Raw genomic sequence first — 26,628 nt, forward strand, 5'->3', positions numbered from 1 at the left:
AATCCAGCTAATTCCAAAGGATTCACATACTTTTTCATAGAACTGTATATTATAGAGGGATAAGGACTGATTGGGGATTGAGGAGTAGTGCAAATGAGTTTCACACAGGTGCACTGGATATTAATAATTATGTAAGTCATTTCTATCAAATGTGGATAGATATTTTCCTTTTGTTTAACATGTTTAATTCAAGAAGTTTAGGTCTTTCTCTATATGATCTGTTTTGAAAATATGTGTAAAAATGTTAACTTTAAGCAGTAAAACATTTGCAAGAGAAGACTTATGCTATGCTGAGAAGGTGGTGATGAAAATCAAGTGGATCCCAGTTTGTCTAAGCAAGCGAAAAAAACTAATCATGAAACTTTGTTCCTGTGTTCAATTAAAAACGAAATTTTCCTTGCTGTTTTCGGTGGGAAGACATTCACATTGAAATCCAAGGAGTGGAAACTACAATTAGATTAAGTCTAAAAAAAAAAAAAAGTCTTTATACAGTAAACAAAAGGAAAAATTATTCCCTGCGACCCAGTATAAAATGAAGAACAGAAACAGGTTTTTAGAAATATTTAATAGTTCCTGTCCCATACAGTCATGATAGTACCATCAAGAGTATTGGAACAGCAAAGGAATATTACAAAAAGTTGGAGGAAAGATACAAAACGTTTTTTTCCCATAAATAATTTTTTACATTTCCTCTGTCTGTTATTTGACAGTTCTGACAAAAGTACATTTTAAAAATTTTACCGCTAATGGAGTTTTACATAATTTTCTCTTAGTGTCGACGTTTCCAAATGTACACGGAGCACAGCAAGAATTCACAAAAGGACAACATACAGCATGTAAACAGAGACTCAGTTATTGCAGAAAAATACCACCAAAACAGTACACAACAAAAAGCAGAATAGTTTAACGCCATTAAATAAACCATTAACACACAAGTAATCTTATTCTGCTGCACTGTAAATGTTTACCTTTTGCCATGTAAAACAAAAACCCATTAACATTACTTATTATTATGTACCTACCATAAACATGCTACAACTCCTTTACAGAAAAATCCTTTCACATATTCATATTACATTTACATATATATTTTTTTCTCTGTCAGGAATTGCCTTTTTTGTCAAGAAGACAAACATTTGCGCTGAGGGAGGAAAAACATAAAAGTTCTTAAAACCAACAAACATACACATTTAATCTTTTCTTCGTCTTATGGAAACATTTGTGCGTAAAGAAATGAAGACATTAAAAAAGGCATCTTTCAGTTGAAGCCCTTTGTATTTGGGTAAATGACATCAAGGTCTCGTACACACTCTCGAGGTGAGGGCTGGGGGTAAACGTAAGCTTCGCTCGAAGAACAGCATGTAGGGTTTAGAACTTGAAAAGGTCGATAAAGTGCTGCGGAGAGATGGGCATGAGGCAGCTATCTGGATCGTTGGCTGTGCATGGATGGCCACAGTCCTGGAACACAGTCAACAACCACATTGTTAGAGAGAAGGGAGAAGCCAGAGGTGCAGCTATGCACACAGTTCACATACATACAACAACTTGACATGGGACACTGGAGCTGGTTGCATCAGCTGTTTGTAAGTTCAAACTTGGTGTAGTCATGATGCAAGTGGAAGTTTACGCATTACTGAACTTAAATTGATTGTACTGCTCAAACTAGCTCTTACAGAAGAGATTACTTAAGCCTGCAATAACTGATTTTTTGGCCACTTGGGGGCAGCTGAAACAAGCTCTAAATACAAGCAACACTTTCCGCATACAAGTTTGATCCATTGTTAAAAGTATTGATTATACCACCTTAACATTACACATCACTGCCAGATGTAACACACTTTTAGAGTATTAGTCAACATTTCTGACCTGTAACTTAAAATGTTGTTGAAATTAGTGACTTAAACTGCTATAGAAATAATAATAAGTAGGCTTAGGGCTGGGCAATATGGCCAAAAATTTCCTATCATTCAATTATTGATAATTATCACGATACATGTAAAGTTGTTATTTCTTTGAAGTTTAACGGCTGATTTTTCTTCCTGAGTGAAAGTTGAAGAAGCCAGATGGTTAATTGTAGTTTTAAACTGTTCTTTATGGTCAGTATCTGACAAACACCTGACAAAAACAGTGGATCACTTAACAAAGCTGATATAGAACATTCAAAACAATTATGGAAAAAATCTTTTTTTTCAACAAGTAAAATTAAGTCAAATCTTTTTTCGGCCCCTTTTCCTCAACATAATAAATATCTTAATAGAAATATTAAGTGCTAATTTGTTTGTGATTCAAATGATTTAAATCAAACATTTATTGAACATTTGTTATATTGTTAAAACTGTATTGGTCTAATTATCATTAGTTTTATTGCCCAGGCTTCAAGTAGGCTTCACTCTCAAACGATTACAATTTGTGTCAACAACAATCTGAATTAACCAACATCATTGCAGATTTTAAGCAGATATGCCCAGATATGTTAACTAAATATGTTAACTAGAAGATTTAGTAAAATGCCTTTAACTTACATTTCCAAAATAACACAAAACACCTAAAATTACAAAAGGTCACTTAGATTGCGTAACTGGATATGTCCTGCTCACTCCAAATTTCATAAATAGTACAAAGTTAACACATACATTTTTCTATGTAAGCATATTGTAAAGAAAAGTAATATTTACATTTACAAAGGATTGGAAGTCAAGCATAATATATTGATTGACTACCTAAAACTTATTTTTTTTTATTTACAGCCGGTTACAGCTGATTGCTATAAAGAGCAAGAGCTTTAAGTTTTAATAGTACCTGATTTAGTAAAGCAGGAGTTAATAAAAACATGGAAGGACTTTGCACAAACATTTAGGGATTTACAAATTGCTGGTGCAACCTGATTCTGGACATTAGTATACACAGAGAAACGTGTGTTAAACTAAATGACAAATGACAGTTTTCTTTCAGACAAATGAACTCAACATTCAGAGGAGTTTATGAATCAACTAAAACACACGTATTTTTAAGAATTCTGAGATAAGCCATTAAAAAGTCAGTTGAAAGAGTGGCACTGTTTACTAAACACACCTCGAGCAAAACATGATGACATCAAGTGAAACGGAGAACACTACAGTGATGAGTTATAAATCAGATCATCTGGGAAACATGAGACAAACTGGCAACTGAAGACACAAAAAGGCATGATGGGACAGAAAGTACCTTGAATAACAAAGCCAGGTGGCAATCCTTAAGGAATCAGGGAGAAGGGGTACCAGGAGAAGAGGCAGGAAGGAAGGGGGACAGGCAAGGAGAGGGATGCAAAGAGGGCGAGATTAAAAAGTATAGGGACCCAACATGTTTGTGGGTAGTAAATAATCACCAGGAGGGGGGAACAGATAGTATAGGAGCAGTAGTTTTCATCCAAATACTGTTATTTTTTTGTACATACATACATCTTTCCACCAGAAGTTATTATCTTAAATTCTGAAAAACATGATCTTTGTCTTACACGTGGTTTAAAGTCAGACCTTGTGTCATTGAGGGCAAACAAGAAATGTGTTTGACCTCTGACTGCCACGTATACATGTACACAGAATCCATTGTATTGGTGGCAACAAGGATTATCATTCCTGTCAGTACTTACTTATATATGTGAATAAACATAACATTATTCTGAAAATGTAGTATTTCACTGGCCTGCTGTTTTACCAGTAAACTGATCAACATCAGAGCCAAATATTTACAGTACAAAGATGGGACTATTAAACACCTTTTTTGCTGCATGCTAGAGACAGATATCAGTGTGATAGGCTGTGTGACTGGACCAAAGTGTCTCTGAGACTTCCCCTGAGTGTTCCAAATGATAACGGATGTTTTGTCTCTTTGACCAAGGAAATACAATGTGTTCTGGTACAAACTTGATAGACTCTCAGGTCTGTGAGAAAAATCTCTTTGAACTGTGCAGGTTTAATTTACTGTACACACACTTCTGCTTCTAGAAAGCTACAGGATACACCACTATGAGGCGATAAAAGCAAAAGCTAAACCAATCAGTAACACTTATTGTGTAGAACATATTGTTTACTTAATGTTTTCCTCCAATAATGTACTGGTAACTTACTTGCAGTCTGATGAACAGTACTGGTTAGTCACATGGTATTTCCCTCATGTTATGAATGTGGTTGTAGGTGTGTTTGTTTACCTTCCAAAAGAGGATGCTACAGTGTTTGCAGAAGTGCAAGGTGTCGCCGTACTGCTCCTTCATCGGATAATGTTTCTGCAGGGTGAAGTACATTAGCTTCCAGTCCACATTATTGCTCTTGGTTAGGACCAAATTCCTACAGAACTGCACATGGATGGAAGGAAACACAATTAAAACACCCAACCATTTAAAACACAGGGGACAGGAATGTAATTATAACTGGAACAAAGTGTAATTAGATATAATGGAGGACAATTTGTCATTAACACCAATCATGAGTGGGTGTTTTTATACAATATGTGTGTGATAGTGTGTGTGTTTGTGAGAGAGCGAGAGAGAGAGAGCGAGAGAGAGAGAGAGAGAGAGAGATCATTGTGAGCAAAGTGTGGCAATTCTGCCCTCTAGTGGACAGCAGGTGAACTAATTAGCAGGCATCTGGGGCAGCCATCTTTTTGGAAGCTTAACTGTAAACTACTATTGGAAGTTTTAAGCATCTCCCTTTCAGAATTATTATGAAAAATCACACATTTAGCGGCACATACTCTTTGTCTATGTCTGATAAAAATTAAATATGTTGCTCTCTCACCTGTTTGTCTGAGAAGTGAAAGTAGCAGAGTTTCTTCCACAGCGTCCTGTTCTCACTGAGGAAATGCAGAGTAGGCGTGGCCTGTCCCAGGTTAATGATGTCATACGCATCGGATAACTTGCAGAGGATCTTGTTCTGCATGTGTAGCGGCAAGTCGCTGAAGGACGTGCCACTGCACATTTGCTGGGGAGACAATTAAGAGCAACACATTAATATCAGAGCTGGACTGTACAGACAAACAAAGTTTCAATATTCCTACATCATAGCAGTAATTTTCCACTGAGGATGATGTTTGATTCATACACAGCTGAGCATTAAATGACCAGTTCCAAGAGATTAGTTGTAAATGCTTCCTCCATCCATATTTCATGTTCCTCACTCATTAAGTTTACCTTCTGCACTTGTGGCCATAAAAGCTTTCAGATTTGTAGCCTATTTACCTTTTTAAATGTCTCATTTACATACTGGCAACTCAAACTGGACCTGGAGGCGAGGCCCAGACTCCGGGGAGCAGACTTTGGGATGGGCTACACACAAGTCACACGCAAGTCACACACACACACACACACACACACACACACACACACACACACACACACACACGTCTCACACACACACACACACGCAAGTCACACAGACACACGCAAGTCACACAGACACACGCACACACGTCTCACACACACACACGCACACACGTCTCACACACACACACGCACACACGTCTCACACACACACACGCACACACGTCTCACACACACACACACACGTCTCACACACACACACACACAAGTCACACAGACACACGCAAGTCACACAGACACACGCACACACGTCTCACACACACCTTCTACCTTGGGGATCTGCAGGTTATTGAGCTGCTGCTGCCATTTGAAGATGGTCTCCAGTCGGCACAACCAGATGTTGACGTTGCCCACGAGGACACACCTGCCAACGTGAATAGTCAGACTGTGCAGTGTCGAGCTCAGGTCCTGCAGCAGCTCCTTGACAAGGCGCGGATTGTACTGGTCCTCTAGAACTAGTGGAGAAATAAAAAAAAAATAAATACAAAAAAAAAAAACATACAAAACACACAAAAGACAATCTTTAAGATGAAGTTTAGCAGCCAAAATGTAACATAATGTAACTAATTATTTCCTTTTCCACCTAAAAAAATTCTATAACTGCACCTAAGGAAAATGCAAAGACTAATGATAGTTTTAAAAAATCATTTATGAATGAATTGCTGAAAATACCCTATTTTTCTGCATAATTAAAAGCCATTACTTTATGGGGCAACACAGCCCCATAACGACGGAGCACACTGGTCCTACTGGTTTTGTGGTTAGGCATTCAGTGCAATAACACTACACTAAACAGTAGTCTGAGAAACAACATCTTCTGGTTGCTCAGAACACTTACGATTTGGTGAAGAAATGTCCTGTCTGTATAAAGCTACTTTTACTAACACAACATGCTACTGACAACTCTAACACCAGAAACAGTGCTGAGAAAATATCTGGCTACACAAGATGTCCACTGAATAAGTAATCAATGACCGTCTCAGGTCTCCTTACCCTTTCTTACAATCTTCTCCAGTATATTGAAATAGTTTTTCTGTGCAGCTCCACTCAAAGAGGTCAGCTGAGACCTGGCAATCAGCTGGAAAAGCTGTGGGAGAGAGATGGAGTAAGACAGTTAAGAGGAAGAGATGCTTGTGCACGTCGTAGTACAACAGTTTCAAAAGGATCATAAATTAACATGTGTGATCGTCGTCGCTCACTCTCGCAACATAGTTGAATCTTCTCAAGTCCTGAATGGCACTGGAAAAATCTAGACGGTTGAGGGCTTCACCGAGCGTGCAGTAACCATGACGCTGTGTGTTAACATAAAAATACACACTTATATTTTATTAAAGAATTTATGTATTTAATAGCAAGTTAATCCTTCATGTGAAAATTAATGTGACTGCTGCAGCACTCACTTCTTTTGTGCTCCCTTTCTGCACGTAGATCCATTTATCCCTGAAAACAACTGGACAAGGGAAAAAAAAAACAAATGTATTGCAAAGTGTCCTTCCTTAGTATTTTGGTGATATGCAGTACTAACCAGGTGTTTACAAATGTTTGGACTGAGGTGGTGGAAGACATATTTAGATCCTATGCTTAAGTAAATTTATTATACAATAAGTACAATTAAGTACAACATTAAGTGTTACAAATCTTAGTGAAGTATTTAGGTACAATCAGCAAAATGTACTTAAGGTGCCTGTGAAGATTTCTTGTAAACAAACAAAGGTTATATTTATATTCAGTGTTTCTCACCAAAAAGCACTGTATGCAACTTTGAGAAAAACAAAAGTGTTTAATGCATTTCATCCCTCATCAAACATCTGAAAGGTTTAAATCCTGCATTGTTTACATTCATCTTTACTTTCCAGCAGTCTTTCACAATGTTGTACAATGTTGGGCAGTTTAATCTATAACAAGGCTTCATATTTTATAAGATCATGATGCATTTTGTGAGTAAAATCTTAACCTACAAAACACCTATTTATTATCGCTGTCAAATAAATGTAGTGGAGTATATAGTACAATGTTTCCTTCTGAAATGTACTGCAGTAGAATTATAAAGTAGCATAAAAGGAAAGTCCTCAAGTAAAGTACAAGGACCTTTAAACTGAACTAAAGTACAGTACTTGTGTAAATGTGTAATGTGATGCTACACAGCATTTTCACAAAACCCTGAAAATGTTTCTGTAATCTGTGCAAAAAAGAAGGTTGAATTCCATTTATGGATGAAAGGTCATGGGTGGATGGTTCCAGCCCTGAACAATGTTTCCCACAAGCTGTCTGTTGGACAGCTGATTGAGACTGAAACTAGTTGTGTTATTAAAAACACATTCTGGTATAAATACATGCAAAAGTCACAAATAGCCATTACTGCTGTAAGCTTCAATATAATAATCACAAGTGATACATTGAATAAGAAGTCTTAAGTCAGTATATGCAGGACACTTGACTACCAGTATTTCAGCTCTTCTTTTTTGTACAAAGGGCCTTTAATTTTCATACCATGAACTCTTCACAAAGCCAAAATTGTGATCATGCTTTGCTGAAACTCACACTGAGATTTGGTGTTATTGTTGTAGAAGTCCTTTTTCCTCTTTGTGGTGGGGAGCTCACGCACGTCTTCAACAAACAGATTTTCTTTGTTGTCACTGCACAGCCTGTTTGGACAGAGGAAGCATGGAAGGAACTTGTTAAACATTGCATGCGGGTGTGACCAGTTCACCTGAAATACAACATAATTACAAACTGCTGTACAGAGTATGCTCTGCTGCAGCGTCCTGGAGCAGGTCTGGCAAGATGGCTCCTAGGCAGTTTAAGTGCTGCAATATTTTTGAGTTAACAACTTAGGCCAACAAATGTCCTTAATGGCTTAGGTGGCCAATGAGAATAAACTAAACAGAAAGTAAATGCCCATAATGTTCTGGTGAAAAACCCAGCTGTAGCATTGTGGATGAATAGGAACAATAAGCAGACTAAGACAGATGTAACAGAAGTCAGAGTAGTCAAGATGTGAAATTATAATGATTCACAGTGTCTGTGATGGAGGAAACACTGCCGATGGCAGGCACATATCAGAGTCTGAAAGTATTTGGTCGATTAGTGGCCTTGTTATTACTGATAAGATAGAGCTTAACATTTTGGCAGCTGACCTCAACTTGACATACAGTATTTACATGGGCTAAAATTGGCTAAACTCAAACAGAAACCCAAATGAAACCATGTAAATATATTGGATACAGGTTATCCACGGGTGGGTGCTTGTGAGGGTCTGTGCACATTTCTTGCTATTTTTATTGAATATAAATGCTTTATGACAGCGCATCAGGTGTCTTTGCAGAGTACTACTATTGTGACAACTTCTTCTTATGCAAACTTCTTCTACGGCAAATGAAATGAAATCCCATTAACTAAAATAATCTTTACCACAATCGATTCCTCTGTAACTAGGCATTCTCCAATGACCTTTGAGCAACAGATCAAAGGGCTGGACTGAACTAGTAATTGACTGTCACTGAATGCACTCATAATACTTTGGCTGAAGTTGAGCAGCCGACTGGCAACACTACCAACTCAGGGAGCACAATATATGAGTCAGCTGATTGTACTGGGCATCTTCTTAAAGAGGAAGTGGAAGGACTGTGGTCCATTCAACTTGACTGCAAAGTATCTGGCTCTCATATAAAAGCACACTCTTTTCATCTAAAGCAGATTTATTATAAGGATATACTTTAGAGAATGACTGATAAGATGGTTGCAACAAATACCAAGTACTACAACAGGTCCCAGAGTATATTCAACAGGGTATTTATTCTAATGACAGATACAACGGCAATATTCTGTTCATGAGCTTCCAGAAGCTGGACAAAAATATGTACTTCACACAATCTGAGTGATTTCAACACAGATTCTTTTGGATCAAGAAACAAATTTACTTTTTCCTCCAGCATAAGTGAAGGCATGGCTTTGCTTGTTTGACTGTGAAGTCAACAGATTGGGGCGAATGAGCTCTACAGTAATCCTCCGTCTCTATCCATTTATCCATTTGCACAGGCATACACACAAACACACATGCAAGCACAGTAATCTGTCACAGTGAATTACAAGTGAGGAATGCAATAGCCAGGCTTTTAGTAATTTTTTTTTTTTTTTTTTTTTTTTTTTTACAGTTTGCATGCAGAGCACCAGCCTCCACAGAGCCAATAAAAGTAATCACACAGCAGCAGGAAAGTTCAGAAAGATTTGTGGACATTTAAACTATATCCTAAAATACATGAGCTAAAGGGTCGAGGGTTATGTAGAATGTCAACATGAACAGGGAAGAAAACAAATAAAGCATGTGGCTGACATTTAGCTGTTAAAATGTCTATTACTCACTGTAGATAGATGTGTTCAAGTAGCATTTATTACGTGCTTTGTCAAGTGCAAGACGACTAAACAATCAAGGCAATTCAGACAGTGTCTGTGATAAATTACCACAGAGATGGGCAGTAAAGTGAGGGTCAAATACTGACACTCAACTTTCCAGCACCTGACACTAGAGTGTTTGCAGATAATACGTGACAGAGGTTTGTTGACGTTAAAAGATACATTATGTTCTAAACTACATCCGTAACACTGTGCCAGAGCATTGTGGTGGAACAATGCTCTTCTTTCTTTCAGGCATACATTTGTTGGTCTGCCAAATGTACCTCCGTCGCATTAAGTCACTGGCCTTTCTGAGTGAGGCTGCCTTTGGAGAGCAGCCAATTTGAACAGATGATGTCATTAGTTATTGTCCGGTGCTGTGTCCTTGGCCTTTTTGTGAAAAGACTGCTGACCAGCTAATGTGGCACTGTGAGGTAATGTTGTTTTTTTTTTTTATCAATAGAAAGGGCAACACTGTGATGTAAAGGAGATATCACCAACTGGTGATGAGATTCTACCAGTAACCCTATCTGCACCAGCAGGACACCAGTGGCCTGCTCACTGTTTAAGTTAGTCTGACAAGTGTAAATAAATTCAGCCTTGTACCTTGCAGTCAGTCAAAGCTCTGGTCCATATGAGCTAAATGAGCTATCATGTTCTCGGCAGTCCACATTTACACAATAAAATTTGGCTCTAGCCCATAGTCCTTACTTGGGCAAGAGGCTTCAATGAATAGCTGCCTGTGTTATTTTTTGGATATGATGCTTTAGTAAACTCTCCACATTCCAGGTTTTGACCCTTGACCCCCCAGAAAGGTTAGAGACAACTTGAGAAAAACCTAAGCAAAGACTACTTTAACTTACAACAAAAATCTCACAGATTTCACCAATAAATTGGATTACTGAAAAGTTCTAGGCCTGAAGTTCTATATATATATATACACACATATACATACATACATACATACACACACACACACACATATACACACACATCATAAATTTGAATACAATACATCTTAATCTTCAAATTGTGCTAGCTATCATGAAAAAGGTAAATGTGCAATACATCCATATTTGAAGATAACAAGAGACTTTGACAGTCAGATAAATGCAAGTAGCAAAATAAATGCTTTGCAAAGAAATGCTAAGCCATGTACAGTATAAACAAACTAATGATGTAAATAGCACCTCACTGCACCACACAACATCCCAACACACATACTTTATGATTTAGGAGAAGACAGATGTAATTAAAAGGATGGATACGACTGGGAACCTCCTCTTTTCTCTCCCTTTATGTGACCACTCATTGCTAGTTGGCTTGCGTCAAAACAGTACATGTTTCCTGCAGATAACAAGGCGAGCTCTCCTCCTGGGAGGCAACCCAGACTGCCCACAGAGGCACATGTAATACAGACCAGAAAAAATTATTATTATTTTTTTTTTTAGTTCAGCTGCTTTCAACAAACAGTGGTCGTTAAAATCCCAACTTGACTCCTTTGGGATGTTCAGTGTTATAAAAGCACACACACAGGTGCTGTTTCATATTGAAGTTATTCTTGTGTGCTTGATATACGTTACGCCAGTCATGGTTTGTCAGTCAGTCAATAATAAAGCTAAAATATGAACAATTACCTAATACCAGTGTATATATAATGTAAATTTTCAGTTATGACACAGGCCTTTGCAGGTTAAGTCAGTTTTACTATTTTAAAATAGGTTATATATTACAACCAGGCTGCATGGCTTGTTTTGAGTGTTTGAGTAAACAACAAGTGTTTGTTTATTGCTTCAAGAGGACAGTTTGCAGGAGACAATAATAGATAAGAGTTAGCGGAATACATTTTCCTTCTGGAAATGAGAAACTATGGCTTTTGTACTTTGTGGAAGTTGGAAGATGTCTGACAACCAAGTCAACACTCAAAGTGAGCGAGTCAGTCAGCTAGAGTCCACTTTTAAACAGAGATAAAATCTAATCGACTCTTGGCAATACTGGTTTACTGTGGTAAGATTCTGAGCAACCTCCAATGTGATGGGCCATTTTGAGTTGCTTAAATATTTTAGTTATTCATTTATTTAAGTATTTGTAATACTAGTGTAGAATAAGAAAACTTTGATGCTAATTTGATTACACTTACTGCTGGGCTCTGAATATAGATTATTTTTGCATGACAGTAATCCTTGCAATCATTAATTTAATAAAACCAAAGGTGAAAAGGTGAAATCTTTATCATATTGTTGACCAATGCAATGACCTTTGTTCTATGGATAATTTAATCAGATAAAAAAGTCCACTAACTAACTTTGTTAGTTTTAAATTATTTTTTAATATGAATCATTACTTTGGACAACACAAAATGTCTCACATTACGATCAGATCATCAAGATATGATACCACTAAAAGTCAATAAATGCTTTATATATATATATATATATATATATATATATATATATATATATATATATATATAGCCCTAGTATATACTGTGCATGTAGAAATAAATCTAAGCACTGCATAAGAGAGAGAGGGCTACTGATGACTATAGGTAATATACTCATTTTATACTTACATGCATGTCACAATTGTATACTGAGGATATAATACATTTTAAAGTCAGTTAAGTCTAATCTTACCTGACAAAACACTGACCCATTAACCATATGACGTTTGACACATGCAGTGCTGGTACAACAATGCCATTAAAGGCTGATATAGATGATGAAGGTGAACAATTATCTTACTCTTTCAAGTCTATTTCTCTGTTGTTATCTTCCAACTCGTGTCCATAGAAGACAATCCTCTTCCAGCCACACTCTGTCTTTGTCCAGCTCCAGCCTGGTGACCTCCAGTCTTGGCCCAAGAAAGGCATTTTAGCAAATGTCCGGCCGAGAGCAGTGAGCAGAGAGGGTCGCTTCCACTCCAAACACCTGGGGGGTCAACAAGATGCAGGATTTAACTCTGTGCTCTGGGTTCTTTGGAAGAAAAGAAAGGCCACAATAGGAAACGGAATACCTAAAGGAGAACTTATAGTCAACTTAATGCTTAATGTTAACTAACATTTTTCAAAAATTCTGATAAAAAAAATTCACATCTTGAAATTAAAGTTAAGTCAAAAATCTGGTCGCTCAGACTGGATCAGTGAAATTCAGACATCAAAATTTAAGATTAAAACTTGACCATCACAGCTACTGAGGATGAATCAGTCAGACCTCTGTCCTCATGTGAGTCATCTGAGAAGGAGAAGTTCACATGAGCCACTGCAAACCTAGGACACTAAATTTGTGGACACTAAATTTGTGAACACTTTTTTGAAACTCCACCAGCTGAAATGACTCTCTGGACATTTAAATTCAGATTTTCAAAGCTATAGTGAGATTTCAATTTTAACAGTGTTTAGGATCTGTTATACTAAGGGAGTGGGAAATGTAATTATTATGGCCTTTTTTGCTTCCATAGTCTGCAGCCTACAACTACATGTTAATATCAGCTTTGTCTGACAACTTCCAAATAAAAAAAGAGGAGCATTATATTTATTAACGTTGTCTATTTTGATCCTGTTTTTGCGATATTACGGTAGACACTGCGATGCAAAATGGCATACTGAGATAAATTGCTTTAATAACACACCTGACAACGACTATGGCGCATTTATCTTGCGCATTTGAAAAAATAACAGCGTTAGCAAACGTCGTTTTAACGCTTAACAGTAAAAAATGAATATAAGACAAGCTGTCAGTCGGTTCAACACATATAATCACGACAGGAAATACATAAAGCATACCAACACTCTATAACAGAGTTGTGAATTTGCACAAAACAGCTAAACAAACCTTAAGCGACTCGTTTGTTGCACGGTTCTCCTCTGCCTCTGTTTCTTGTCTCTGCCTGCCCTGCTGGAAATATTGACGGAAGTAAACACAGTGCGGACACTGGAGTTCGTCTGCGCCCCCTGCTGCTCTTTGATTGGACAAAACGTCAGTATTTATCTTGTTGCTACCCAGAGTCGCATCACTGATTGGCTCACCCGGCTGTCAATCACGTTCTTTTTTATCCCATCTGTTTTGATGGGGGTTTCTTCTACACGTGACAGAGGTCTGCGCACATGCACTTATGTTTTGATTTTGAACTGGCGGATGGGAACGGGGGGCAGGACGGTGGGGGCCCTTTCTATGTGGAGTTTGCATGTTCTTCCCGTGTCTACGTGGGTTCTCTCTGTGTGCTCCGACTTCCTCCCACCGTCCAAAGACATGCAGACTAGGTTGATTGGTGACCCTAAATTGTCCTTAAGTGTGAGTGTGACTGGTTGTTTGTCTATGTGTGGCCCTTCAATGGATGCCTGTCCAGGTTGTACCCCGCCTTTCGCCCAATGTCAACTGGGATTGGTTCCAGCCCCCCCGCGACCCTGTATGCAGGATAAGTGGTTGACGATGGATGGGAACGGGACCACCGGGCATTTGTATGAGTGTTGATGTTGTTGTTAAGGAACATTTCCAAAACACATATTTTTAAAGTGCTATATTAATTATTATTTTATTAAACAGAAAACTCAGGTTCAGACCTCATTGTTAATGGTATTAGTTTTAGAAGTTGTGGTAGTGGTTTAGTATTAGTATTACTCTGATGTGAGAATTAGGGTTAGCTACCATATTTCTGTTTAATCATCATTATTTCAACCACTTATACTGTAGTGTTGTTGATTGGGGAAGTCTAAGTCAAATCTTAAATCATTTAAAGTCCAAGTCAAGTCTCAAGACTGTTGAAGAAGGAAAGTTGCTCACCTTAAATCTGAGTTTAAGATGGTGTATAAACAGAATTTTGTCAACTCCATCACAACTAGTTTCGAAGCCATTCGTGCTCCAACTTACTCAAGTGTGATGTGCAAACATAAAAGGCTACATAAAATACACAAAGGCTGGACTTTCACGGAAGAAGGAGACGTCTTGTAGTAGTTCAACTTTTGATTGGAAAACTATTTGTATATTCATACATTCTTGATTTTATAATGAGTGAGAAGAGGTAGATGTCACTTTCACAAGTTTTTAAAGAATTGATTGAAATAATAGTGTAAAAACTGTATTAGACAGTCAAGTCAGTCAAGACTCACAGGAGTCAAGTCCAAGTCAAATCTTGAGTCCTAATTTTCTTAATGTAAATCACACATAAGTAAAGAGTCTCAAGTCTATAGCTAAGGTATTTCTGAATTTTTATCGGTGACATGACAGAAAAGGTCTGAATTGCTGTTGCCATTAGATAGGCTATATTTATGCTTTGTAGACAAAACAATAATGCAAAACCTGTTGCTTTGTTGCCCTCAGATTAATTTAAATTCAGCATTACAAATCAAGCATCTATCCAGATTGGTTTATGTGGGGTAATTTGTCCTCTGAACATTGTTAGTATATGTGATCACAGTGCAGACAGAGGTTTAGTCTGACTGGCCTGGTGACATAGTTGCTTAGCTTTTAACACTACACATCACATTAGGTTCAGTCTTGTTGTTTGATACTGCCCCCTTTAGGCTACATACAGTAAGTTCAAAAGATTTAAAATCACTATGAACAGTGCTACCGTAGGTCTGATATACATACAATATTAATTTAAAAAATGGTGTTATATCTATATAGATTTGTATTCCTCTTAATTTGATCAGTTGAATAAGTTAACCAACATTGTATCCGCACCTTGGATTAGACCTCCCGAAACATACTTTCACTGAATAAAGGCAACATTTCATCCCTATTCAGTCATTGTCAGGCAGAATCTGTTAACGTGCACCTGGCCTAAGAGATGTGCACACAACTTGTAACAATGAATACATTTAAGCAACAATTTGCGAGTAAGAAAAATAATTAACAACTTTATTTCTAGCAGTTTTCCAAATTTACAGTATAAAACAACACAGACAACGGTAGTGGTAGCTTGAACCTGGTTTGGGTAAGGGGGTGAAGTGACACTGCAGTAATATTTCAGCCTATATGGTGAAATTGACTGAGATCACAGTAACACTTTACACAATAAAAATCCCAAATAAAAGAAGGCTTACAAGCCTGCAGTCAGCAATCACACATTGTACACTGAATCATCAGCTGAATATTAAGAAGTAATTTTAAATTCTGGGAACAAACAAGTGGAAAGAGCAGGACATGACTTGCCATCATATGAAAAATTCAGTCAGGCCTCTGGAGAGAAATGTGTGTTGACAACATGGGTATACCTGAGTGATGTGTATCTACTCACATATGCTGTGCAGAGACATTGTTTTTACAAGAGAAAAACAGAGTGGGTGGTTATCCCGTTTAACACATTGAGTCCACAATTGGCTAAAAGACAGAAAGGGGAAAAAAGTGGTGAAGAGACAAAGCAGACAGAGATTGGGAGAAAAGTGGAGATACAGTTACAACAGGTCACTGGACTTAAGCCTATCAGATTATTAAGTACATTCCTCTCACACAGTACTCAGGGACAAGCTGATTCTTTGGCTGGAAAATAACTACATCCTGCACACATCCTGTGCACAAGTTTTTCTGTCCAGCTGCAGTTAGATTTAATGATTTTTATTACTGTCAACAAGAAACACTCGTCTACGATAACATGGAAGGAGCAGACCTGTCTTACTGACACTCTTTACTTTAGTAACTGTGGTGTGTGTGTGGAAAGGAATTTACACCTTTCACATCTCCAGATGAAATGTGTACATGAAATGTGGGCAGGGATACACTCATTGGATTATGAACTTATAGGCAGGTTGGATAAATAATTATTTAAGGGCACGTTCATGCTTATGGTGGTCTGAATGCCTTGCTGAGGAACTTCATATTTGATTAGCATAACATGAGCTCTAAGCCTTTATCTAGAATTATTCCTACCAATTTCTTATAATAATACCTTTTGGTTAAAATTGTTTATAAGTTGTATTTATTAGTGTTTTATAGATCAGTTATAAGCCACTGATTAAAATAAAAAATAAAACTTTTTGGGCTGCATGATTGTGAAAAAGCTAAGCATTTATTAATGAATTAACAACATTTGTAACTGCATTACTACCAAATAGAAAGGAAAAACACCAGCTAAACGAACATTTCACAGCCTGGCAACCCAAAATGCATTCTTATTCGCAGCTTTTAACTGACCTTTAGATCATGAGTAAATTATTTATTAACCATTAATAAATCCATTAGTTACAACTTACATAACAACTGGTTATTAAGTGTGACTGAGAAAGGGGTACACAATTATTTAAGCAAAAGTATTAAGTATTCAAATTTAAAACATTCTAAACCTACTATTATTTTAAGTTTGGAAGTAGTTTTTTAGTTGATGATGGATATCTGCAATTAATTTTTTTTGGATAGTGTCACATTTTTGCTGAATATCACTGCTCCTAAAATTTTAATCTTGATATGCGCGTCGTTATTTGTGTCTTCAAGTGTGCACCCATGCACACAGTTTTGACATTTAACACAGGTATTAGGAATTCTAAATTGCAGCTCTGTGATAAATCTGTGTAGAACGTCAGCAAATAAACCTGCTAGTAACATTTACATTTAGCTGACACTTTTACCCAAAGCGACTTACAATTGCTATACATGTCAGAGGTTGCACGCCTCTGGAGCAACACGGGGTTAAGTGTCTTGCTCAGGGACACAATGGTGGATGGGTCACAGTGGGGAATTAAACCTGGGTCTCTCACACCAAAGGCATATGTATTATCCATTGCGCCATCACCAATGTTTGAAAAATAACAGTTTTTGTGTTCCTGTGTGCGTGTGAGGTGGGGCTTTCTGTGGCAGGACAGAGAACAGCTAAGCTTTATGCAAGTTTGAACAGATGCAAAAATGCATTTTTTTGCTGAAATTCGCACACAGTATGCATAGAAACCAAAAGAAAACCGATATAGGCACATAGACACACAAACACACAGTCACAACAGTAGCGTTGTAGTTGATTTATGGTCTGCGATAAAATAAATGGGTAAAACGTATCAGTTGTAGGTATATGGCCTCTATAGAGAAAAGAAGGAGTTATCTCAATCAAGGTCTCTTAACTTTTTCCCAGTCTCTGTGGCGTTTTTGCAACTGTACAGCCATTTGATAATCCTTGCATTACGTTCAATAACAGACGTCCCCTGATGTATCTTTTCATGTAACTCATGATCTTGTAGTCCATCGCTGTCACCACTGTTCCTGGAGAAGCCATCGTCTGATGTCGAGACGCTGACACTACGGATGTTTATTGGAATTTCATCTGAGCTTGCAGAGAAGTTCTCCTTCCCCAAAGACTCAATAACCTCACCGTCCAGCCCACAGTACTTGAAGAAAACATCAAAGTCCGCAAAGTTTTTGGAGTACCTGGAGCTGATGTCAGAGTGAGAACGACTGACCCCTTTGCCAGGCCTCCTTTCACACTCAGGGACCGCCAGGAGACCAGCAGATTTGTTCACACCAGCTGTCATCTTTCTCCCAGAATCCCTGTTATCTGTTTTGTGTTGTCCTTCTACTCCGTTCCTCCTCCTCTCTGATTTAGAGGTAACTTCAAGTGAGCTACATTCCTTTGCTGTTCCCTCAAGTGTGGTGTTTTCCCCCTCATACTCTTTATCTGCTGCCTCAGGTAACGGAACATTTCTGCGCACAGAGCCGAGAAGCAACTTACGTGTTATATTGTGTTTCCGGTCATTTGTTGACAGCAACTCACATTTTTGTCTGTAAAGCAGAAGAGAGTCTCGTCGTTTTTTGGAGCTGGACTGACGTATCTGCCCCGGTGAGCAGATTTGTGCTCCACGTGTAGCCTCTGTTGAGTTACTCCCCATGACAAGATTTCCACAACGGTTTGAGCTCTGGTTAGAAGACCCATTGCTACTCACAGAGGCTGGTCCAATACTGATCACAGGCTCCTGAGCCGAGTTGACCACCTGTTGGCTTTTGACATACTGTAGTTTGCTTGCAGCGAGCCTCTCCACAGCAGTCATGCGTCCTTTTTTCTCACTCTCCAGTTCCATTTGCTTTCGAAGGTATTCTGGACCCTTCCCCAGGATTTTAGTGGTCTCACTGGTTGCCTCCATTGTGGTTTGAATGAACAATCAAATCAGTTGTTCCAAAGAGTGGGTAATCCTTTAGCTTACGGTCTCTTCAGCGTTAGAAGTAAAAAATTCCATTCAAGTCCGTTCTTTGCCTGGGCACGTATCACAACAGGAGACTTCACATTACCCCACCCATTCTGTGCTAGGCTAGTTTTAACCAAACACAAGCCCGTTCAAAGTACACCTGATACATCACAGGTTTTTTTTTCTCGTCTCATGGTGCAAATGCGAGCCCTTTTCCTTGTTGCTCAACACAGGAAAAAATATTACATTATCTCCTACCAAGAAAACTAGCTTCCATCTTTACAAACTAGTCTCCGCTATCTTTTATCGACTCATTTATCAGAGACACTGACTCATCAAATAGGATTGGTGTTCATATTGTGCAATAAATGTTTACCCGAGCCTAATCATGCTGTCTCCCATGGGGATTTTTAAGTGAAGGTAGGTGGTAATTATTATGTGTCAAAGCCATCAAAGCAATATTGTATAACACTCAAAGAGAAAAGTTTATGGGTTATTGTAAGAGTTTGTTTTATATTTTGCAGTGTAACTATATCTTACTGAATGACTCCACCAGTGGTTTGAAGACTTGCGCCAGGTCAATTTAGGATGATTACGTGTTGTTTTAAATCAATCCCCCTAGCTCGTCAAAAAACATGACATTAACTTTATTTTGAGGTTTTATTGGATCCGAAAAGTTACACCCTTCAAACACTCAGAAAACACCACAGACCACTAATTTGACAGGGCAATCAGCCAGTAGTTCTTTGTCTTGTAAGCATGTCACATTTTAGGGTTATGACCCAGCAATACCAATATTAATTGGGTCAAAGCAACAATACAAGTTATAAGACAAAACCCCTAATAGATTCCATCATTCACACATGCTTGTTAAAATAATACAACTTCACAATAATTATTCAATTAAAAAAAAGTTTTGTATTGTATAATGTGCACTTGGATTCACCAAATGTGATTTGACAATAATAGGCCCATTTGAGCCCGTTTATGGGCTTCAATCCGATGAAACTATAAAACTTTTTTATTTTATTTCAACAGTCCAGTCTCCAGTTTACTGGTTTTCAACAAACAGATGTTCATTAAAGCCCAGTTACCAGTGATAAAGGAAAGCTAGACCAGCTGACAACAGATATGCAGACAATTAGTCAAAATAAAAAACATTGGCAACAACCAAACCCTCCACTCCACTTCTATTAATGGGTTTTCTAATATGTTCTCGCTGTATCTTTCACAGGACATGGGTAGATGTAAATGAGTGCTTAGACAAGAGAGAGGGAAATCAGCATGAGTGTGAATGTATGCAACCTTTGTTGGCTTGTGATAGCTGTAAGATTAAGGTTTGAATGCAATAGATTAAATTAAAGGTGAAAAAATCCCATCAAAAATAAGTAGGTTCTCTACACCCTTGTGTTATTGGAAACATTGAGTCAACTAGAAACATCTGTGTATAAAATGAACCTTAAAGATACCAGATCTACTTGTTCAAAAGGCAGAGGGCAGCACTAGAACACATAGAAGGAGGGTCATTAGAATACAGTTTTGCCTATGGCTTAATACTTTATTTTTTTAAGAGCAAACACTACACATCCAGCATCAAAGAGGAGTCCACTCTTATCCCGCTTGTTAGCTTAAAGGCCAACAGAAACCAATGACTTAAAGGCATTTTTATTAATTATTTCAAATAATTTAAGCATTCTCATATTTTCCGGTGTTTGCAAACAATTATCATACCACATCTGTTTTTCGTGTTGATTGCATTTATTCATCAGTTTGATTTCTTTTCATTGGCTGCCCTAAAATGAGAATGAATGGTTCACTTGAGGATTCTGCAGTGTTGTGTCGTGTCATTATTTATTAATCATACAATTACATTTTTATTTTTTATATTGTTATTTTTTTAGATAGTCATTCTTGACATATCACACTTTTTAACCATCACTATGACAGAATATTTAAATGTATTGCAGATGAAGAATCTTCCATATTTATTTCTTGCAACAAAGAAGAATATAACTTAGGCAGTGACAAGTGGAAGTGGTATTGAAAGAGCCCACTCTCGGAAAGCAAACGAAGCCATAAGATCTGGCTTCCTTCAGAGAGCCATAACTCCCATCATTGTGACAGACCCACACTGCTATCCCTAGAGGCATGTTGCTTACATCTCTAATAAAAAGGAAAAATAAGCATCTGAAAATGATCATTTTCATATTTGACTGTCTTTCTGTTGCACAGTAATCACCAGTTTGTCTTGGCTGGAGTTCATGTGCAAACCAAATATATAATAAGCAATAAATGTTTATAATATACAGCATGTGTTTAACACACAGTTGCACGTGTGCATGTACACACACACACACACACACACACACACACCTCCCAAAGACTCTTATGTCACCTTTTTTAAAATGTTAGAGTTGAAACTAAGTGCAGTGGCCGTGTTTACAATCATTCAGCATGTTGTCTGATTGATTAGTGAAACCTGTTTAATTGGAAAAAAGAGAGAAGGAGCAGACTCGCAGAAAGGATGCAGGGGAACAATGAAAACATGAACACTGACACCATTAGTCACTTCTCCCCTGAGCCCTGTCACTTTTATTTTATTCTAAATTTACAGTGCCAGTTGGATAAACATAATCTACACTTTAATGTGACACTGCATCATCTGCTAATTGTGTTTTTATTGAGTCATTCACAATAATTATCACCCATCCTTGAGACGTGAATGAAACTGGTCGACTCAATTAAAAACGCTGTGCAAATTATAAGACATAATTGCTGCAGGCATCTTTTGCTTGCAGTTATTGTTTCAGTGTTATGTAAAGTAACTCATAATAGGTAATTATGCATGCAGGGCTAATTACCAGGAATATAAAGTCACCTCCCACTCAATTAGTCAGTGTCTATCACAAGCTCATCTTACTGTATTTCAGAAAACAACCGTTTTTGGAGGATTGCTGCAGTAGTGTTCATTCATGGTAAGGTTTTAATTTCCTTTTACTTACATGTTTGTAGTCAGATAGTCTGGTGTAGTCAGCACTAGATAATCCTTTCTCAAACTCAAAACAGATCCAAACTGATTTTTTTTTAAGTATTTCATTGTGAAATACAATAAATTTTTTTCACCATGTTCATATTGAAGTGATTAAAAAGACTCACTATAGAATGAAATAATGCAACACACCAGAGATCATAACCACACTTTGAAAGTAATGAGTGCATACATGAAGAAACAAATGTTTTGTGAGTCTTTATTTGACTGGCGAACTCGTTAAGTCTTAAATTAAATTATAAATAGAAATGAAATCCTACATCTCATATTATGAAGTTATCAAGAGTTGGAACTGGAATCAGCAAAGAATCTCTTGGATCAGCCTGACAAAACAAAGGCCTGGATTTTATAATTGTCGGCTTAGCTAATGTATATCTATTCCCTGGGCAATAATATTCCTAATCTTTAAGCCCTAATCATTGCCTTGCATAAAAAGTGGTGTTGTTGCTAACACCCTGCTTATTCCTCCATTCACATCTGCAAACGTGAGCACAACCAATCACATCCTATTCTCTTGGCAGCTGCAGTTACCTACCACACATGGTCAGACTGCAATAACAGGAAAAAAATGCTAAACAACACAAAAAAAACCCAACAACAACACACTAATAGCATTAATAACAGGCACAGATTGCCTGACAACTCTGTGGATATATAGTAACATCAAATGGAACTGTTCCCCACAGCCAGCTCTGTAGAAGAACATCTGTAATGTGCATCTCTTGAATCCATCATAATGTGGAGCAGATGAAAAGCAAACCAGGGAAATGGTTGTGACTGACTACGTCAAATCAAGAAAAAAAAAGAATTTTTCAGCCTACCATGTTTCTTCCCTAAGACAAATATATTATGAAAATATATGCACTCAATAGGACTATGTGACAAATTATGTACTTTCACTTTTTATCATTCTTTGAAAAATGAACAATTATGCACAATAGCTGCAATATCAATATTTTATTTATATATTATATTTCCTAACACCAAACGAGAGAGTGTAAGTTTGTACATGTGTGAGGTTTTGACCATAATTGTAATGTTTGTCAATGGACACGTTTCAATGGACGGAGGTTTTTAAGTGTGCTATAGTATGCACAGTAAAGGTGGAGGCTGATTGTGCTAAGGACTGAACATTGTAGTTGGTTTCAGTTGAAGGAAATACATTCCTCTGTGGCATCTGTCTGAAAAAAGTATTGATAACTTTCTACCGCTTTCTCATGAAATATTCTTGTGTTTTCAGGTGGTGTCATATTAACATTCTATTAAAAAAATATTTTTTTCCTTGTTTTCTAGACTTCAGTGATCGCCATCTTGTGGCATTTGTTTTTTCCTTTCTACTTGCCGACCAGCAGGTGATAGTGATTTGAGTTGATTACTGTGTCTACAAGAAATGCCTGTTTTCTCTCTTAACACTTGCCTGAGGAAGATCTTGGAGAGTCAAACGTTGCCTTGACAGGAGAATTAAACTATTTATTTGGAGCCTAACAGTGTGCATACCATTCTCCTCTGTGCCCTGCAATAACGCTATATGCTAATTTGATTTGGAACATTTTTCCAAGATTAAGTTAATACTCTCAGAACAGTTAAGACAGCCATTAAAAACATTGAAACCATTCTTTGCAAAACAGCTTGGCTTATTTTTATAGTCCTGCTTTTTTTCATACAACATATTTATGGAAAACAACACAGCGATTATATACCATATTCTGATTAAATGGAGTTTCCTTTTATCCTTTTTTGACTGTTTTGGGGAAAAAACATTCAGTAAATGTAACAGTTTCATCTGACATGTATGTTTGATGTAATAGTGAGCCAGGAGAACTGATTAATGTAGTTCATTACATACCTTGATACTTTCCTCTTTTCCTTAAGACTATAGTGTTGTCCAGCTGCGTGTCCATCCGATCGGAAAGGCATTAAAAGCTCCCTGTACAAAAATCCACAGATGTTTTAAGTAATATATAGACAGATAAATGCAGGATACAACTACCTAAGAGATCCTAGAAAACCTACAGCTGGCTTTTTCCAGGAAGAACTACCCAGTGAAGTACACCTGAGTTCTAAATTAAGTCGGTGTCTCCCATGCCCACATTTATGTGTGACCTTTCTCCTGGGCTTAGGTATTTCTTTGAGTTCAGCTGGTAGACTTACTCATCCAGAACCTTTTGTTTTACTTGTTTGAAGTGAGAAAATGTAATTACATATTACCATATACATCTGTATCTTATTGTTAAAGGTGAATCATAAAGAATCATTTAAACCTCTGTCAATGAAACACTGAAGGTAATTTCAAAAAGCAACGTGTTTCTCCAAAATGAATTTTTCTGCTTTAATGAACATCTCTCCGCAATCTACTTGTCCTGTCATCTCTTCTTCATTGGTGCTAAGAAAAGATACTTCCCATCAGCGGCGCCGCCAGAAACTTTGGGATCCATGACAAAAAATCTAATTGGGCCCCCTCTGCGCAGCTGTTGTCACCACATCTCTAGGACCTAACTGTCCCATCAAAAGCTTTACATCACTCTAATTAAAGGCTTTCAACTGTCTTGTTTCTTGTAGGTCAATACTAGTACTAGCACAATATTTACTGCTGGTGATTTGTACATGCAAGTCTGCATACAGTATGCAGTTCACTATTTGATGCAAGATTAAAAGCCACCATAAAAATGTCCTTAAGGCAATCTTTTACAGTCTCAATGTATTTTTATAGTAAAATTAACTATCTATAGATGTCATTTAACGGCCATAATAAAATCTAAATGAACGTATCAAAGTGGATTATTTTAATATCATCTGTAAATTACGTGCAGGTTGAGGTAAGCTACTCACTGTTTCCAACTGTCCAGCATCCAGTACAGACAGGAGGTTGTTTTTATTTTATTTCATAATGATCATTATGTGAGAAAATAATTTGTGTTTGAATTTTTGTCATTAATAAATATTTTATTTTGTTTTTGTTATGGTAAAAAGAGCAAGAAAGACAGAAATCCCCTCAGACTCCCTGGAATGATGCTAACTGGCATGTCATTAACACAGTGTTGCTCACCTTCGTCACTGGGACAGGGAGGCTAGCGGTTATGAAGAGACTGGGGTGCTGCTGACTCATCTGTTGTTAGTCTGCTAAAGGGACAGGGACAATGATTTACTATGAATATTTTGCTAAACGTTTCCCTGCACTGATTAAATGTTGATGAAATGTAGGCTAACGCCAGTCTGTAGCTAGCTAGCTTATTTCACTGTGGACATTAAGCCAACAGGTTAACACCACTCACAGACTAAAGGCTGGCCACCTTTCTTGGTGAAAAACTGGGTTAAACATTGACATCCTTTCCTTCGTCTTTCGTCTTTCGTCTTTCCTCTCTCTCTTTTCTCTCTTTCTCCTTTTGAAACCCAGATTTTGGTTTACTGGGCAACATTGTGATGTCAGTATTTCTGGCGCATCTACTAACTGCAACTAAACTCCGTCACTGATAAGGTGCGCAGAGGCAGGACCAAACCATTTCATGCAGATACAGGGGGGTGGTCGGTCAATATGGATGTTTAGTTTTTGGTCAATGGGGATATTTAACTTCTATTGCCAAAAACAAAGAGATTAGTAATTTTATTATTATATTTAAAATACTCAATGATGATGGTTTATATAAATATAATTTGATATTAGATTTTACCTATTTTTTTGGAATTGTCCTAACTTTTCCCCCCTATATGGCGCCCCTGCTTCTCATCACTGGCTAATAAGAAGATCCAGGCTAAGTAATGAGTTAATTAGTAACAGGAAGTAAACAAAGAGAAACAGGTACAGCTGCTTACACAGTTTGGTGTCATATCTATGTTGATCTGCTCTGACTACGTGACAAAGCATTGTCTTTGATTTGGCTTCCAGTTTCATTCAAGGGTTTGTCTGTGACCCTTATGATTTGTAGCTGAGCATCACTAGGATGGCTGACTTAATGTATGTACTTTATGCATGTATGTGTTTCGTTGGTAATTGTATCATATACATCATAAACAATGGCATGACGAATGGGGCATATGCTGTATATAACAGTTACACAGTACAGAAAGATGATCATGAGCTGCGTATTTCACACCATGACTGAGCAAAGCGTTACCCAGTATATGATAATTTAATCTTCTTGTAGTCCAGGGTGACCCCAAGCCCAGATTTACCGATGTTGTTGTACATAAAAAGAATGGGTTTCACTAAACATGACGTGATAATGAATCAACTATTGTCAGATTGTGTCTGTAATTCGAGGGATCTGAGAACTTCTGAGAAATAAAATGATAAAGTTCTCCCTGTAACTCTAAACATTTATTACCCTACTTCACATCTTGGATTGACTATTGCAATAAAATAATAGTGAGTGTTACAGGCTAGTGAGCCAGTTTTGCATGTTTCAAATCATCACAAAATGGTACTTTCCTGTCCAGCAAAACATGAATGTACTATTTACTGGATACCAAAGATTGATCAAGAACAAGTCATCGTAATAAGAATGAACCTGCCGTCTGCAAATATTATCAGCAAAACAGTAAAAAAGACCAACAACAAAGACATTCATCCAATGCACTTAACTTATCATACTTGTTAAGCAGAATGGACTTTCTAAGTGTTACAGTATATTATTATATAAGTGATATTTTTTGATTACTGTTACTGATGCATTTATTTGTAAGCAGCATTTTGCTGTTGTTGTTGGTCAATGTTTTTAGTTCTAGCTACACAAA

The 26,628-nt window shown here is 37.4% G+C and overlaps 2 protein-coding genes across 8 annotated transcripts; both read right to left on the reverse strand.

The window, feature by feature from the left end:
- Positions 1-546: 546 nt before the first annotated feature.
- On the reverse strand, positions 547-25,301 carry fbxo25 (F-box protein 25). Of its 7 annotated transcripts, none has more exons than XM_046060326.1 (13): positions 25,170-25,292; positions 24,944-25,014; positions 23,744-23,824; positions 13,579-13,641; positions 12,490-12,675; positions 7,895-7,998; positions 6,754-6,803; positions 6,553-6,645; positions 6,347-6,440; positions 5,624-5,808; positions 4,773-4,955; positions 4,187-4,330; positions 547-1,458 (listed from the first exon to the last, which is right to left on the reverse strand). In XM_046060326.1, the coding sequence occupies exons 3-13, from the start codon at positions 23,812-23,814 to the stop codon at positions 1,369-1,371; spliced, it is 1,263 nt and encodes a 420-aa protein (XP_045916282.1). In that variant the 5' UTR covers positions 23,815-23,824; positions 24,944-25,014; positions 25,170-25,292; the 3' UTR covers positions 547-1,368. The 7 variants fall into 7 exon arrangements, with proteins under 7 accessions (XP_045916282.1, XP_045916281.1, XP_045916283.1 ...); XM_046060325.1 differs by having other exon boundaries at positions 24,944-25,017; positions 25,170-25,289; XM_046060327.1 differs by lacking the exon at positions 13,579-13,641 and having other exon boundaries at positions 24,944-25,017; positions 25,170-25,289.
- On the reverse strand, positions 17,081-20,056 carry fam110c (family with sequence similarity 110 member C). The gene has a single exon (XM_046060332.1). It carries the CDS (start codon positions 18,804-18,806, stop codon positions 17,775-17,777), a length of 1,032 nt encoding a protein of 343 aa, XP_045916288.1. The 5' UTR covers positions 18,807-20,056; the 3' UTR covers positions 17,081-17,774.
- Positions 25,302-26,628: the final 1,327 nt, after the last annotated feature.

This window comes from Micropterus dolomieu, linkage group LG10, assembly GCF_021292245.1.
Source record: "Micropterus dolomieu isolate WLL.071019.BEF.003 ecotype Adirondacks linkage group LG10, ASM2129224v1, whole genome shotgun sequence".
NCBI lineage: Eukaryota > Metazoa > Chordata > Actinopteri > Centrarchiformes > Centrarchidae > Micropterus > Micropterus dolomieu.